We start from the raw sequence: 16768 nt of genomic DNA, 5'->3' as shown, positions 1-16768 counted from the left end.
AAATTTTCTTTCCTTCTTCTAACTGACATGACAGACATCCACTTTGTGGAGTGATTGTTAGTGTAAAATCACTTTTTGACCTTTAAATTTAATGATGCCACATTCATAGCAATAATAGAACACCCCAAATCCAGGTGTGCTTTTCAAGGAAAGTGACCAGGGCCATTACCCTCTGATAATGGCGTCCTGCACTTACGCCCTTTGTCTGGGGATCTTAAAGTTATTTCTACACAAGTAGATAATGACGTTCATTTTGTAAGGGGTGAGAGGTAAAGTGATGAAGAAAAATCCAGGACCCAGGTGTCTCCTTTGTTGTTCCCCCTTCTGCTCCCTTTTCAGCTTCTTTTTTTTTTTTTTTTTTTTAAGATGGAGTCTTGCTCTTGTTGCCCAGGCTAGAGTGCAGTGCCGCGATCTCAGCTCACTGCAACCTCCACCTCCCAGGTTCAAGCAGTTCTGCCTCAGCCTCCCGAGTAGCTGGGACTACAGGCACGTGCCACCACGCCCAGCTAATTTGTGTATTTTTAGTAGAGGCGGGGTTTCACCATATTGACCAGGCTAGTCTCAAACTCCTGACCTCGTGATTTGCCCGCCTCGGCCTCCCAAAGCGCTGGGACTACAGGTGTGAGCCACCGTGCCCAGCCCCTTTTCAGCTTTTTAAAAGAGGCATGCCCAATCTTCTGTCGGTTTAAATGCTTTCCTCCCGGGTACTGCTTTCTACTTTTTTAAGAGCATAATGAAAACAAATGTTTCCATATCACATTTCGTGGGGGGAAGAGTTAAGATTCAGCGAGAGGGAATGGTTTGCAGATATGTGTGCACTTGTCAGAGAACATACCTGTCTCTCCTGGTAAATCTGCCTCATCACTATTACATAATAGAGCTTAGATGGGGTTCTCTGGGTTCATGGATGAAAAGCAGTTGGAACAGTGCCTGGCACATGGCAAGCCCTGTATAACTGATGGATTCTAGGATTATCTTACTGATGTCTGTGGGCAGGCGCCTCCATCCCTGGAGAAGCCACGTTTACACTGAGCCCTTGCTCGTTCTCTCTGACGGTTGGGATACACTGCCCTTCTCCTGCCCAGCCAAGCCTCTCCAAATCCTTGGGAGCCAGTGTAAGTCCAATTTCCCTGCTCCAGGAAGCCTTCCCCGTCCAGCCGTCAGTCACCTCTTTGTCTTCACAATACTTGTATCATTTTCTCAGTTCAGTTCAACCAACTTGAGCATCTAGCGTACATTAAGTTATGCCTTGCTTGGGTGCTGACTCATGCTCCATCATGTAACCTTGTTTAACTCCTGCAGGAATATGTGTCTTGTGTCTAATGGGATGATTCAGCCCTAAGGGAAAAACTTCTTTTTTTGAGACAGGGTCTCACTCTGTCACCCAGGGTGGAGTGCAGTGGCGTGAAACTGCAGCCTCCGCCTCCTGGGCTCGAGTGATCCTCCCACCTCAGCGTCCTAGGTAGCTGGGACTACAGGCATGCTCCACTACACCTGGCTCATTTTTGTATTTTTTATAGAGACAGGGTTTTGCCATGTTACCCAGGCTGGTCTCAAACTCCTAAGCTCAAGCACTCCGCCTGCCTCAGCCTCCAAAGTGCTGGGATTACTGGTGGGAGCCATTGCACCTGGCCTGAAAAGCTCATTTAAAGTGTGGTTTTGTGTGTGTGTGTGTGTGTGTGTGTGTAGGCATTTCCCCCAGAGACAATTGTGCATATACAGCAGGGGCTCAGTATTCTCTAAGAGTAGGGGTAGCGGGTGTTGATGCCAGAAGAGGCCAAACTGCTCATATTTGGTTAAATTCAATGTGGTACATTCTTGTTGAATTGAAGTAATACAACTCTTCACAGGGTCTGAAACACCCCGTAGCTGGAGGTGTGTGCAGTCCTCTTTCTTTGGCCACGACGACACCGTGTTCTGTTCTGTTCTATGTGAAAGGCGTCCAGTATGGATTGAGTTCCTCCTGCATGTCAGACGTCGTGGAGAACGCAGATGGGGTGCCTGAATCAAAAGCATTATAATCCAGTGAGATGATCAATAAATACACACGTGCTTATAAGAAAGGTGTTCCATGATGGACTCCACAGCTGAGATTCAGTCAAAGGGCTCTGCGGTTAAAAGGGGGATGTGGCAGTATCTAGTTGGGGGATCATGAAAACTTTGTTTATTCAGCAAATATGTATTGAGAGGCAGTCTTCTGTTCCAGGGCTCTGCTAGTGCTCATGCTTCATGGAAGAGCCTGGAGGAGAAGATCAGCACCTGTTCTCCCCGCCGCATCCCTCCCAAACATCAACGCAGAGCTCCAAACTTTTGTTTCTCTTCTCTAGTGTTTATGAGGGAGACCTTCTAGTCCTATCATTTTTTTTCCTAACACAAAACGCGGAGGAGCTGGAGACCAGTTGTGGATTGTGTATTAATTCCCCTCAGTACTGCATTCTCCTGGATTGCAAAGCTAATTTCCTCATTAACATTCACAGCTGGTGTTTGCTCCTACTTTCATAGTCTCCTGATGAAATGCTGACTGCAAAGGTGAGAGCCACTGACACTGTTTGCTGTGTGGTTTCTTCCAGGATTTTTTTCCCAGGAAGCCATCCCGTCAGAGGGGTTCAAGTGATGAAAGTTGGCAAACTGCAGCTACATCAAGGCATGTTTCCCCAAGCGATGAAGAATCTGAGACTGGTGAGTGTGCCAGGATCTCACGTAGTTCTGCCTGGCGTCCTTTCTCTCTGCCGTGGCTGGACCCCTTTGTTATTGGTGAGCAGCTCCACGTGTGTGTGCATGCATACACACGCATGCCCAGTGTGTGCTGATAAATGTTCAACCACCACTCTGGAAAAAAACCTGCTTTGTGACATTTGCCTATTTCTGTGATGCAGGCATGCCAACCATGGCCGATTTTAAATGTAGAATCAACCTTCTTGTAAAAATAATCTTAACAATTACTCTTGCACCCTGGTGCAAACCAGCCTCAGAATACCGCTGCTCCTGTGCCCTCTCCACAAGGTCAACTCGTTTGTGCCTCCTCCCCATCGCCCACAGAACACAGTCTATATCCCTTGCATGGCAAGCCCTTGACCCTCTTTGTGGCAGATCGCCTTTGCAGCCTCTTCTCCCCGCCCTTCCTGTCTCCCTTTCCACCCACCCAGTGCTCACTGCTGCTCACCAGGACCCACTGTGGCCCTGAACTTCTCACTCCTCCGTCTTCACACAGCTATTTCCTCTGCCTTAAACGCTCTCCCCATCACAACCCCCTGGGCTTGACAGAACTCTGTAATCCTTTAAGGCCTAACTCCAGTGTTACTCTGCCGTCCTACCCCTGCAGCTCTCTGCCCACCCTGCCAGGAGAGCCCTTTTTACATCGCAGTGGGCATACCTCATGGCCACCCCTACCCCCGCCCCCAGGAGAGCATGAGGGCTTCGTGGTTATCTTGGTAACCAGCTCAGTGCCATGCAAGGGATCTGGAACTTAGGAAGTGTTCATTATTGGGGGAAGGAGGAAGGAGGAAGGGAAGGAGGTCAGTGAATACGGTCCTAGCAGTAAGTGTCAAGAAAGTAAATGGCAGAACTGGTTTAGGGTTGGAATACCTTGTTAAAACATGATGGCTAGTTTCACCTGCTCAGGGAGTCTCCTCTGCCCAGAGGAGCCCAGAGCTCTCTGCTCTCTGGCTTTCCCACCTCAGCAGAACTTCCTCTCCTCCAGTCCATGACCCTTCCGAAGGAGAGCTCACGTGCTCACCTAGCCAGGCACCGGTGGGTCCTGTGGAGACCTGGCGTGTGGGTATCATAGGAAGCACCTGACACGTTAACAGGACCCTCTGGGCCGCCATGCCCTTGTGTGCGGAAGAGGGGCGGTGGAAGGATCGGGCATGAGGGTTGCTCAGGGCGTGTCCGGGGGCCGGCTGATCCCGTCACGTTGGCAGCCGCCCACATGGACCTGAGAGAGATGACAAATGCCCGAGGGATTCTTAAAATAAGATTCCCCCTTGCTCATTTTTGCCCAATGCTAGCCAGAGTGCCTTTATTTGATCTTTAAATAAAGTCAGCATGTGGCCAACAGGAGTAACACTCGGATTTCCTGAAGGCACTCAGCTCTTCCTGTTCTTTTCATCAGGTCTGGCATGTGTTTACTCAGGCTGGGGGAGCAACACCACACTGTCTGTTGCAGCCTCAGGAAGAACTTTCCTTTTCTGGTCTTGGGGATACTTAGCCAGTGGAATCAGCGAGGTACAGAAGATCCTTATTAAGGGCTTACTGTGTGAAAGTCTTGACAGAAAAACGATGTACAGGAAATTTCCTAATGTACGACATACCCAACACAGGGCCACCTGCAAGCAGATGTTTGTGAGTGATCAAACTAGACCTTTGTGTTTGTATGGGACTAGAAACTGTGAATACTGCTCGAACATACATGATACGTGATCATACTTAGTCCTCATGACAGGTGCAGCTGTATGAGGTCAGCGGGACAAACAGGAATTCCTTCCTATTTGAAAAATGAAGGCGCTCAGGTTTGGAGACATGCGAGAACTCCCCTAAAGTCACACCAGGCAAAGCCAGGTGTATTTGTTCAATTTAATTCAACACGGTGATCAAATACTTCTGCTACTTTGGATAAGACCCAGGCTGGGTGCAGTGGCTCACATCTATAATCCCAGCACTTTGGGAGGCCGAGGCAGGCAGATCACCTGAGGTCAGGAGTTCAAGACCAGTCTGGCCAACATGACGAAACCCTGTCTCTACAAAAATACAAAAATTAGCCGAGCATGATAGCGGGTGCCTGAAATCCCAGCTGCTCAGGAGGCTGAGGTGGGAGAATCGCTTGAACCCAGGAGGCAGAGGTTACAGTGAGCCGAGGTCGCACCATTGCACTCCAGCCTGGGCGGCAGTGTGAGACTCCATCTCAAAAAAAAAAAAAATCAGTATGGCGTGTACAATTTAATGGAGGAAATAAACATGCACAAGTCATTAAATCCAGGCCAGAAACCAAGGCTCTGTTCTTTCCCTCTAGACTGGTCCAGTTAAATAGATGAGGCTGTCTAATAAGATCAGTGTGTAGAAATCCCTTAAGCTCTAGCCGAACTCCTGATGCCAACTTGGGGAAAATAAGGGAAAGAAATCAGAGAAGATTTAGATTGTTTCTTTTCTTTCTGTGAAGCTTTATTCATTGCCATTGCATACGGAACTCTTGAAGGAGACATCTAAAACCTTCAGCTATAAGGGCAAGCCTGAACAAACCCAGACAGACATCTCACTATGGGTTTTCAGGATAATGTGGCCTGGGCTGATGGTACTGACCATCACCAGCCCTTCTGATGACCCTCTTACTACCCTTTACATCCCTCATGCCCAGGTCTGTTCTGCTGCCCTCATACCCTTCTGACGAGATTGCATCACCTCTTTCAGAAGCTTCTCTTGCTAATCATGTTAGCTTTTCCTGTTCTTGGTACCAAGGTGAAGCTCAGGCATGCACCCCGATGGATGCCAGTTGAAAGGTATTCTGGGAGCAGCATCAGATTATCTGTCGTGAGGCCTGGGGTTAAATGGTGGCCTTACCCAAACTTGCTATGTGTCTCTACAAAAGTCATTGGGTCTCTTGCCGAGGTCTGATGATCAACCAAGGAGCAAACACGCACTCCTGGCAGAGTCATAGAAAGAGTGCAAGGATTTAGAGTCAGTAGGTCCACGTGACCTGGGAGTCTAGAAGCAGGTCAGTTGCTTCCTGCGGAAAGTCTTTCTTTCCTGAGCTCTCTCAGGACTCGGGTAACCTGGAGAGGTTTGCCTTTTGAAACTGATGTCATCTTCAGACAGGCACCCCTGGGATGCTCTTTCTTGTCTTAGAAACCCTGGAAATAATGGAATGAAATCACTTGAATAAGGTTTTTGAAGACTGAGTTTGAACAGAAATCAGAGGAGCTTCAGAAACAGAAATTTATTACAGATTCAGTTAGGCTCCAGCCTCCTCCAGGAAAGGAATCCACTTAACCCAGCTCTGATTTGGTTTAGTCTTCCGTTTCCACTGGGCTCAGCTGAAATTCTTCTGATTGCTGCCACAGGACAGTCCCGGGGTCCCTTCCTAGTGCTTCCCTCCTGCCTTCTCCTGTCTCTAATCTACTTTTATTTCTTTCCATTTATTTCTTAGAAGGCTTTTGTTTACTACTAATTTGACTTCTTGGACCTCAAGGACAGCCCATCTGGGGTGTCTTGTTCATCAGAGCTGGTTTTTTCCTGTGAATGCTGCATGCTGCAGGCTCCCTCACCCTGGCCCTCGTGGAGTTGCTTTTTAGCAAAAGTCTGGTTCCAAAACTTAGACTTCTTTCCCCTTAGTATCCATTTTTTTTAAAATCTGTATTTAAACTTTTGTATCATAATTTTCCCTTCTGTTTTAATTTTATTGAAGTATTTTATATCTTGAGCCTTTTTTTAGCTTTTTCTGCATCTAAATAGAGAGCACAAGGCCGCAAGCCGTACAGATTGCTTCTTTTATTCCTGCATCCGCCACCCTGATTTCCAGCCCCAGCAATGGCTGATTTCGAGCATGCAGTTCTGTTGGTCCCATGTCTTAATCTGCTACAGTGATTCTTAACCTCTTTGGTCATGTCTCTATTTAGGAATCTGATGAGACCCCCTGACTAACCAGAGAAAGGTTAAATATACACAACCTTTTGTATATTTGGTATGGATGGCGGCTTCAGAGGCTCCCTGAAGCCCTTCCATGGACTAAGTGTCCGTGGTGTCTAGGTTAAAAAGCCCTCCTCTAAACACTTAACATCATACTTTACCGTGAGGTGGGAGGGAAAGAGGTAGCATAAGAAGGCATACAGAGACGATGTTCCATAATTGTCACTAATACCTTCAAAGAGTTGTTTGGAAGCCCCTAGCTCTGATGTTTATGAATGGTTCCTACTGACCTCCAAATAGAGAATAATAGTTCTGAGAGTGTGTTTTTCAACCAAAAAAGAGAAAAGAAAATAACGGATAAAATGCAAACACAGTGATTAAGCCGTGTTATGGGCAATAAGCAGAAATTTACCTACCAGGGAGTATAAGTTCAGTAGTAACAAGGAGTCAAATAGGGAACGTGAACTTGTACCTCCACCTGGCAGTAATAGGGTGTCATCACCTCATTCTCTTGCTGGAGTGATGTCAGAGAAAGCCACTAAAGCAGGTTGAGGTAAAATTCAGAGTCTCATAACAGAATACTCAGAATGTCTGTGCTTCGGTTAAAAATCACTCACTGTGACAAGAACCAGGAATATCTCAATCTTAATGAAAATCAAAGCAATTAGTAGATGCCGATTCCAAGATAACAGAGATGTTAGAATAACCTGACAGATTTTAAAGCAGCCATGATAAAAATGCTTCATCAAGGAATTACAAACACCCTCAAAATAAATGGAAAAAGTAGAAAATCTCAGTTAAGTAGAAGCCATAAAGAAGACACAAATAGAAATTTAAGAACTGATAAATATAATAATCAAAATAAACAGAAGGGAACTCCACAACAGAATGGAGGAAACAGAGGAATGAATTGGTAAATATGAAGATAAGACAATTGAAACTGCCCAACCTGAAAAACAGAAAAAAATACTGAAGAAAAAGTGAAATTGAACCGTGCCTCAGAGGATCAATAACAAAAAGATCTAACATTGGAGTCCCAGAAAGAGAAGTAAAAGAGGGTGAGCTGGAAAAAGTGCTTGAAGAAATAACGGTGGAGGCATCCAAATTGGAAAGGATGAAATAAAATTATCTCTATATACAGATAATATGATCTCATATGGAGAAAGCTCTATAGATTACACACACACACCAAAAAATGTTACACCTAATAAGTGAATTAAGCAAGGTAGCAGGATACAAATCAACACACAAAAATCAGTTGTATTTCTTTTTTTTTTTTTTTTTTGAGATGGAATCTCGCTCTGTCACCCAGGCTGGAGTGTAGTGGTGCAATCTTGGCTCACAAAAATCAGTTGTATTTCTAAACATGAAAAATCAACAATTCGAAAACAAAATTAAGAGAGTAATGCCATTTGCAATAACACAAAACTGAATAACATAATTATTCTCCATGAAGAAGGCACAAATAAGGAGAATTACATCTCATGTTCATAGGTTGGAAGACTTAGTATTATTAAGATGTCAGTGTTACCCAAAATGATCTTCAGATTCAATGCAATCTCTATCAGAATCCCGATGGCTTTTTTGGGGAAGAAATAGAAAAACACATCTTGAAATATATATGGAACTCCAAATAGCCAAAAGCAGTCTTGAAAAAGAAGAACAAATATGGAGAACTCACAGTTCTTGATTTTAAAATTTATGAGAAAGCTACAGTAGTCAAAACAGAGTGATACTGGCATAGATGGACATATAGACCAATGGAATAGAATAGAGAGCCCAGAAATAAACCGTTGCATATATGGTCAAATGATTTTCAACATGGATGCCAAGACCACTCAATGGAAAAAGGATGGTGTCTTCAACAAATAGTGTTGGGGAAACTATGTCCACATGCAAAAGAGTAAAGTTAGGCCCTTACCTAACACCATATAAAGGATCAAAGACCTAAACATAAGATCAAAAGCTTCTACTAGACTCTTAGAAGAACACATTAAGGAAAAAGCCTCGTGACATTGGACATAGTAATGATTTCTTGGATATGGCACCAAAGGTACAGTCTACAAAAGAAAATATAAACAAATTAGACTTCACCAAAATGAAACACTTTTGGGCATCAAAGGATACCATCAACAGAATAAAAAGCAGCCCATAGAATGGGATATATACATACAATGGAATATTATTCAACCTTAAGGAATAAAATTATGACACATGCTACACATAAATGAACCTTGAAGGCATTATGCAAAGTGAAATAAGCCTAACAGAGAAGAACAAATATCATATTATTCCACTTATATGAGGTACCTAGAACAGTCAAATACCTAGAGACAGAAGTAGAACAGTGGTTGCCAGAGTTTGAAGGGAGGAGGGGACGGGAAGTTGCTGTTTAATGGGTACACAGTTTCAGTACAGCATGATACAAAAGTTACAGATAGTAGTAATGGCTGCACAACAGTGTGAGTGTACTTAATGCTACTCGAGAGTTAAAAATAGTTAAAATGGTAACTATTAGTGTTTTGTGTACTTTACCACATTGTTTTTTAAAAAAAAGAATAGTGGAAAACTCTCCAAATTTGGCAGGAGACATAAACCTGTAGATTCAAGAAGCTAAGTGAACCCCGAACAGTATAAACCAAAAGCAGTTCACACCAAGACTGTGGATCATACTCAAACTTCTGAAAACTAAACACACACACAAAAATGTAAGTCCTAAAAGCAACAAGAGAAAATGACAACTTACCTGGACAGGAAAACAATTGGAATGACAGTGATTTTCTCATCAGAAACCACAGATGTCAGATGAAAGTAGCATATTTTTTTTCAAGTATTGAAAGAAAAGAACTGATAACCCAAAACTTAGGTTGCCCTTAGAATTTATCTTGTCCAGCAAAAATACCCTTCAGGAATGAAGAAGAAATCAAGACATTTTCAGGTGAAGGAAAACTAAAAGAACTTATCACTAGCAGACTTACTGTAAAAGAATGGCTAAAGAAGTTCTCTAAACAGAAAGAAAAGGATGAAAGAAGGCTCTTGGAACACCAGGAAAGAAGAAAGAATATGGTCAGCAAAAATGTGGGTAAGTAAAATGATCTTTCCTTGTCCCTTTGAGTTTTCTAGATTGTTTGATAGTTGAAGCAAAAATTATAACATTATCTGATACGATTCTAAATGTATGTAGTAGAAATATTTAGGGCAATTGTATTCCAAATGGGGGAGTGGGGGAGGGTAAAATGTAAAGGGAAGTAAGGTTTGTACACTTGAGTTCAACTGGTAAAATGACACTAGTAAACTATGATAAGGTATATACATATATATGTGTGTATATATATACATACATAGGTATATTATATCAAAGTTATGTATACATATATATGTGTGTGTGTATATATATAATATATGTAAATAATAAGACCAGGGGTAACCACAAAACTATATAAAGTAATACACTCAAAAGCAATGAAATTCTCAAAAAAGTTTAACCCACAGGAATGCAGGAAAAAGAAACAAAGAGAGCAAATGAAAAACAAAAAATTAAATGGCAGATTTAAGCCCTATTATATTAATGATAACATTGTAAATTATGTAAGTGGTCTATGTAAAAGGTGTAAATTGCCTAAATATACCAATTAAAAGACAGAGATTAGTAGAAAAGATTTTTAACACATGACCCAAGCGTATGTTGTCTGTAAGAATTCTTTTTAAATAGAATTATACAAATAGGTTGAAAGCAAAAGGATGGAAAGAAATGTATTATAAAAACACAATCACAAGAAACCTGGAGTAGCTCTATCAATATTAAGTAAAGGAGACTTCAGAGCAAAGAAAATGTTATGAGAGACAGAGAGGGACATTGTATAATGAAGAAAAGGCCAGTCTACCAAAGGACATAGCAGTACTAAATATGTATGCACCAAATAACACAGTTACAAAACACGAGAAACAAAAACTGATAGAACTGAAAGGAGAAATGAACAGACAGATAAGCACAGCTGGGAACATCAAACCTCCTCTGTCAACAGTTGGTAGAACAACTAGACAGAAACTCAGCAAGGATGCAAAAGAATTCCGTAACACCATCAACCAGCGGGATCTGACATTTAGAAAACACTTTACCCAACAATAACAGAATGCACATTTTTAAAGTAACTATAGTACAAAAAGAGACCATTTTCATGCCATAAAACAGATCTCAATAAACATAAAAACATTCAAGTTAATACACAGTAAACTATCTGACCACAATGGAATTAAATTAGAAATCAGTAGCAGTATTTGGAAACAAAACCAAATGCACACCTTCTGGCTCTGTGTCTGGCACAGCACATTGTACAACACGTTGGGACTTGGGTTGCTCTTAGAATTTATCTTGTCCAGTCTTATTATTTAGCTGAGGAAACATAACTTCTTCAGGGTCTCTCAGGGCTTAATAAAGATTGATTGATTGATTGATTGAACAGTGGCACAACTTCAATGCTTCTTCTGGAATGGTTGCTACCACTGGAAAGCACAGACCTGAGCTCACCACATCTGTAATCCCTCCTAAGGGTCCCGTGAGCCACCTGGTTCCTCCCTCCTCTGGGTGCCCCAGCACTTTGCATCTCTGGTGAACACACACTGTTCCACTGTAATGATCTGGTGTTTACTTTCTGTCCCTCTGACTATGCCAGAGCTTCTCCCAGGGCAAGGGCCACGTTTTATTCATTACAGCTGCTCAGACAGTATTGAGTGAATGAATGGGTAGATGTTATCTCTAAGGAAATTCTGCCTCCCAAGAGGACAGATTTCTCCAGCAGAATGTACACTTGGAGGGTTATCCAAGGTGTAGAGTAGAGTGGGGTCTCCAGGGGTGCTGCTGAGCTGAGGTGGGTCATCAAAGTCTTTGGGTTCTCTGCTGTCCTTGCAAAGGGCTTTTTGTGCCTCCAGAGCGGCTTAATGTGTTGTACCTCTTGCTTCTTGCATTTCCTCCTTTGAATGCCCCAGACCAGCTTCCTCCTCCCTGTGCCCCACCCTCTGCTTTTCTTTTTTTTAATTATTATTATTTTATTTTATTTTGTTTTTTGAGACGGAGTCTCGCTCTGTCGCCCAGGCTGGCGTGCAGTGGCCGGATCTCAGCTCACTGCAAGCTCCACCTCCTGGGTTTATGCCATTCTCCTGCCTCAGCCTCCTGAGTAGCTGGGACTACAGGTGCCCATTACCTCGCCTGGCTAGTTTTTTGTATCTTTTTTGGTAGAGACGGGATTTCACCGTGTTAGCCAGGATGGTCTCGATCTCCTGACCTTGTGATCCGCCCATCTCAGCCTCCCAAAGTGCTGGGATTACAGGCGTGAGCCACCGCGCCCGGCCTAGTCTGCTTTTCTTTCATTCAGAGGTGGGCAGAATAAGGAAATCTGCTTTATTTTTTCCTGTTGTGATTTGATTCTAGGGGTTCTTATCGTGCATACATTTCTTTTCCCTCTGATTTTATATCCATATTTAAATTATACTTGGGAAGTCACTTACTGGATTCCTCAAGCTCACGGTAGAAACTGTTTGAGATCCTTGATAAGCTTAATATATTCATACTAAAATTAATAGGAAAGGTATATTGTTTCCAACATTATGATTTGATATAATTCATTTTATTTAATATATGACCAAAATTCTAAAATTACTTTAAAAAAAAGCAGATGTGGTGAAATTGAAATCAAGTCTGGGGACTCTTTCTCTATTACTGAATTAACTGTATGCCTGTCATGTGGCAGACAATCTATGCTGCTCTTCTCATGTGACATTTCGAGTCTGGATGTGGGTGCAGCAGGCACCCTCCTTGGAGGCTTCAAGTGAGTGCTCTGTGGAAGATTATGTGCAGGCTCTTTTTAAATGCTACCATTAAAAAAAATAAAATTTAATGGAAAGAGATAAGCTTTTCCCAACACCAGCCTGCTCCAATTTTATATTTCCTTAATCTGTTTTATACGCTGCTGCAGGAAATTAAACCAAAATTGTCCTCTCTGACATGCGCATGTGTGACAGATGGGGGCGGTAGGAGAAGGGAGACACACACACAGCTACTAGCAACAATTGCTCTGGTTTGTCAGAAATTTATTGTAACTTTTGTGGGGGATGATAATGTGAGGGGAAGCCCTCCTCATCTTCCTGCTGTGCTGAAGCGCTGTGCCTGGGGCCACACAGGGCCCTCTTCTTACATCATTGAGAACTGTCTGCCCCAGCTCACCCATAGGCCCAGGTGATGTTCAAGACAAGGACCAGATGTCCTCATCGCCAGGTCTGAATTGCAGCTTCCTGCTGACCCGTGTCACGCCATTCATCCCCGCACACATGCGCACACACAGTCACTAACATATTTTGCACATTACTGAATCCTACTGCTTTCTTCTCTTTTTTTCTCTCCCTTTCTTATCTACATCTGCCCATTGCTCAAAGTACGATGTTTGCTTGTTAATTAAATCTGTAATCAGTTGTTTGTTTTTGTTTTTGTTTTCAGTCGCTTCAGATTAGTTCTCTGCCCCTACCCATACGCATTTCCGCTCTGTTTCTAGCCACTCTATGGACAAGATCCTCTAAACGTAGTATCTCAGACTACACACACATGCCCGAGGGTTGCCCCTGCTCCCCTTTGCGACTGGTGATGCATTCACCTTTAAGTAAGAGAACGCAGAACACGACCAGCAGCATCTTGACGAGGATGGCACCTGTGTCCCCTCAGGGTGTCTCAGCAGCCGTGTCCAGGAGAGCCTCTGCGCCTCTCCCTGGTCACTGCAATCTGCTCATAGTGGGAGGCTCCTCTGTGCAGTCATGGAATGGATGCACTGGGTTGAGTCCTGAGAGCCGGGAGGTCATCCTCCTCCTAACTCTCGGGCCAGGTGACCTCAGGAAGCACTTCCTTCCGTAACAAGAGGATGTTGGACTGGATGATCGTTCTGGTCTTTCCTCAAGGAAGCAGACTGGGACATGTGGATGTGAAGCTGGGGGAAGGCCAGGCAACTCCCACTTCCTGGCTGTGGCTCTAATTCCAGAATGACTGAGGAACTGGAAGTAGTTATCCTACTGTGGGATGGGCAGGTCTGCCCCTTCCGTGAACAGGAATATACTGGCTCAGTGGCAGTTAACTTCGGCCCTTGAGGAGTAGACCTTATTCTTAAAGCTGCAAAAGAGAAGAAAGTGAAACTCACCACTGGAACTGGAAGAAAAGAGCGAGGAAGGAAGACTGGAGTCTGTAGTATGTTCAGAAGCATGCCGATGAACTTACGTTGTCGAAGTGGTAAGAAGATGGCTTTGTCATTCAGCCTCTGAGTCAAGTCAGAGAGAAGCACAGATCATTCTTCAGATGGGCAACCTGGGGAATGTAACCAGGAGGGCAAAAAAGAGGCTGGTCTGGAAGTTCTGAGCAACAAGGCCAGGCCTTCACCCAGCCAAGGGCGTCTGTGAGGGCAGGGAGGGAGGTGAGGCTGAGCAGGTTAGGCCTGGCCTTTTTTCAGCGTGGAGAGTTATGCCCCTCTCTGCAAAGCTCTTTCCGGGCAGTGATTCTGTCCCATTCATCTTCCTTTGCCAGATCACAAGCATTCTGGCTCTCGGTTGAGTAAAAGGGAAGAGAACATCTAAGAGTGCTTTCAAGAAAGAGAATTTCCCATGAAGCCTCTCTGATCTGAAAAACCTTCTCTTTCCGCACTCGTGCTGTCACACAGGTCTCTGCCTCAGACCTGAAGATGTCCAGAGCAGCGGCGGATCCAGGGCAGTGTGGAGAAAAGAGAATAAAACATGAGGCATGTGCTCCATGAATAGCATCAAACATTTGTTTTTAATCTTCTGCCCAGAGGAATCTCCTACAGCTGGACTGCTGGCAAGGTGGGGGCTGGTCCCAACTCCTCCCCTGCACTCCTGGACAGACCCCTGCCTGGGGATTTGCTGGCAGATGCTGTGCACCCACCGAGCAGACTTGCTCGCATGAATAGGAAGTGAATTCCCACCGCCAGCATCTCAGCTCCAGCCACCTTCTGGGCTTTGCAGCTGGTGAGGGGCCAGACTGCCAGTGCAGCTTCACAACTGGACTCTGAGAACAGAGCTGTCTTCCAGGCTGACAGGACCAGGGTCTGAGGCGCTGGCCCTTTATCTCTCTCTCTCTCTCTCGGTCTCTTTCTCTTTCTCTTGTCTCTTTCTCTTTCTCTTTCTCTTTCTCTCTTTCCCTTTTCTCTTTTCCTTTCTCTCTCTCGCTTTTCTCTTTCTCTCTGTCTCTCTGTTCTCTGTCTCTTTCTTTCTGTCTCTTTCTCTCTGTCTCTTTCCCTCTCTCTCTCTCTGTCTCTCTCTCTCTGTCTCTCTGTCTCTCTCTCTCTGTCTCTCTCTTTTCTCTTTCTCTGTCCTCTCTCTCTCTGTGTCTCTCTTTCTTTCTTTCTTTCTCTCTCTCTCTCTCTCTCTCTTTTCTCTCTCTCTGCAGGAAATCTAGCCCCACTCTGTCTGCCTGTTTTCCTTCCAGCCTAAAGGGAAGATTAAAGAGGTGAAAACAGCCAGCAGCAGAGGTTGAAAGTACCGTCCACCTGAAATGCTTTGTTTCTCGAAGCTTCAGTCTTTTTCAATATGGAATTGAAAGTTTTACTGCATGCCTCATAGTAAAATGCAGGTGTCTCACTACATCACCACCAAGGTCTAAAATCTCTGGTTTTCAAGATGTTCATGCTCAAGAATTCCACCTCCTGGGAGTTGCTCTTCAGCAAATATCCAAGAAAGGCAAAGAATATGTTCTGGCAGATCTGCATCATATCATAATAAACAATTGAAAGTGATCTAAATTTCCAGGAGCAGCTTAGTCAATAATGGTCTATAAACATGATGGAATTCATTATATACAACCATTAAAATGGTAATTATGCTGGCTATAAATTAACATTGAATAATGAGTAGTTGCTGTTATTTGTTGAGAGTTTGCTCTATCAGTTGGTTTCAACTTTGAGGACATGTTGGAATCTCCTGGGGCCCAGGCCTCATTCCTGGAGAGCAGGCTTCAGCTGTTGATGTGTAGGGTCTGGGCCTGGGTATCTCCCTTGAAGCTCCCTGGCTGATCCTACTGTGTAGCTAAGGCTGAGAGCCCCAGTGCCACTTGCAGGTACTTTGAGTGTGTTAACAGCCACCAGAGTCATATCTTTACAAGTTTCCTGGGCACGTTTACATCAAATGCAGTGGTTCTGTTTTCCCTTCCTTCTCCCAAGCCCACCCCGCCCTCCATTTGGGCAGGGCAGGATAATATTGCTTATCTCTTACTTATTACAAAATTTTTTTTTCTTTTTTTTTATTATACTTTAAGTTCTAGGGTACATGTGCACAACGCGCAGGTTTGTTACATATGTATACATGTGCCATGTTGGTGTGCTGCACCCATTAACTCATCATTTACTTTAGGTATATCTCCTAATGCTATCCCGTCCCCCTTACCCCACCCCACAACAGGCCCCGGTGTGTGATGTTCCCCTTCCTGTGTCCAAGTGTTCTCATTGTTCAATTCCCACCTGTAAGTGAGAACATGCGGTGTTTGGTTTTCGGTCCTTGCAATAGTTTGCTGAGAATGATGGTTTCCAGCTGCATCCATGTCCCTGCAAAGGACACGAACTCATCCTTTTTTATGGCTGCATAGTATTCCATGGTGTATATGTGCCACATTTTCTTAATGCAGTCTATCATTGATGGATATTTGGGTTGGTTCCAAGTCTTTGCTATTGTGAATAGTGCCACAGTAAACATATGTGTGCATGTGTCTTTATAGCAGCATGATTTATAATCCTTTGGGTATATACCTAGTAATGGGATGGCTGGGTCAAATGGTATTTCTAGTTCTAGATCCTTGAGGAGGATCTGTCTTCCAAAATGGTTGAACTAGTTTACAGTCCCACCAACAGTGTAAAAGTGTTCCTGTTTGTCCACATCCTCTCCAGCACCTGTTGTTTCCTGACTTTTTAATGATTGCCATTCTAACTGGTGTGAGATGGTATCTCATTGTGGTTTTGATTTGCATTTCTCTGATGGCTAGTGATGATGAGCATTTTTTCTTATGTCTGTTGGCTGCATAAATGTCTTCTTTTGAGAAGTGTCTGTTCATATCCTTTGCCCACTTTTTGATAGGGTTGTTTGTTTTTTTCTTGTAAATTTGTTTGAGTTG

General features: G+C 43.8%; 1 protein-coding gene across 2 annotated transcripts in view; it reads left to right on the top strand.

Annotated features, from left to right (window-relative positions):
- SMYD3 (SET and MYND domain containing 3) overlaps nucleotides 1–16768 on the top strand; it is a 594032-nt gene that overhangs the window by 573349 nt on the left and 3915 nt on the right. Inside the window, exons 10-11 of one of the 2 annotated variants that reach the window (XM_017870422.1) lie at nucleotides 2571–2679; nucleotides 4112–4308. In XM_017870422.1, the coding sequence (XP_017725911.1) occupies nucleotides 2571–2679; nucleotides 4112–4207 (205 nt within the window). In that variant the 3' untranslated portion in view covers nucleotides 4208–4308. Of the gene's footprint in view, nucleotides 1–2570; nucleotides 2680–4111; nucleotides 4309–16768 lie in introns of those variants that run through there. The other variant, XM_017870421.1, reaches the window with a different exon arrangement.

The sequence above is a fragment of the Rhinopithecus bieti genome, unplaced genomic scaffold (assembly GCF_001698545.2).
Source record: "Rhinopithecus bieti isolate Rb0 unplaced genomic scaffold, ASM169854v2 scaffold_5132, whole genome shotgun sequence".
Lineage (NCBI taxonomy): Eukaryota > Metazoa > Chordata > Mammalia > Primates > Cercopithecidae > Rhinopithecus > Rhinopithecus bieti.
This window is presented reverse-complemented; position numbering and strand designations above follow the sequence as displayed.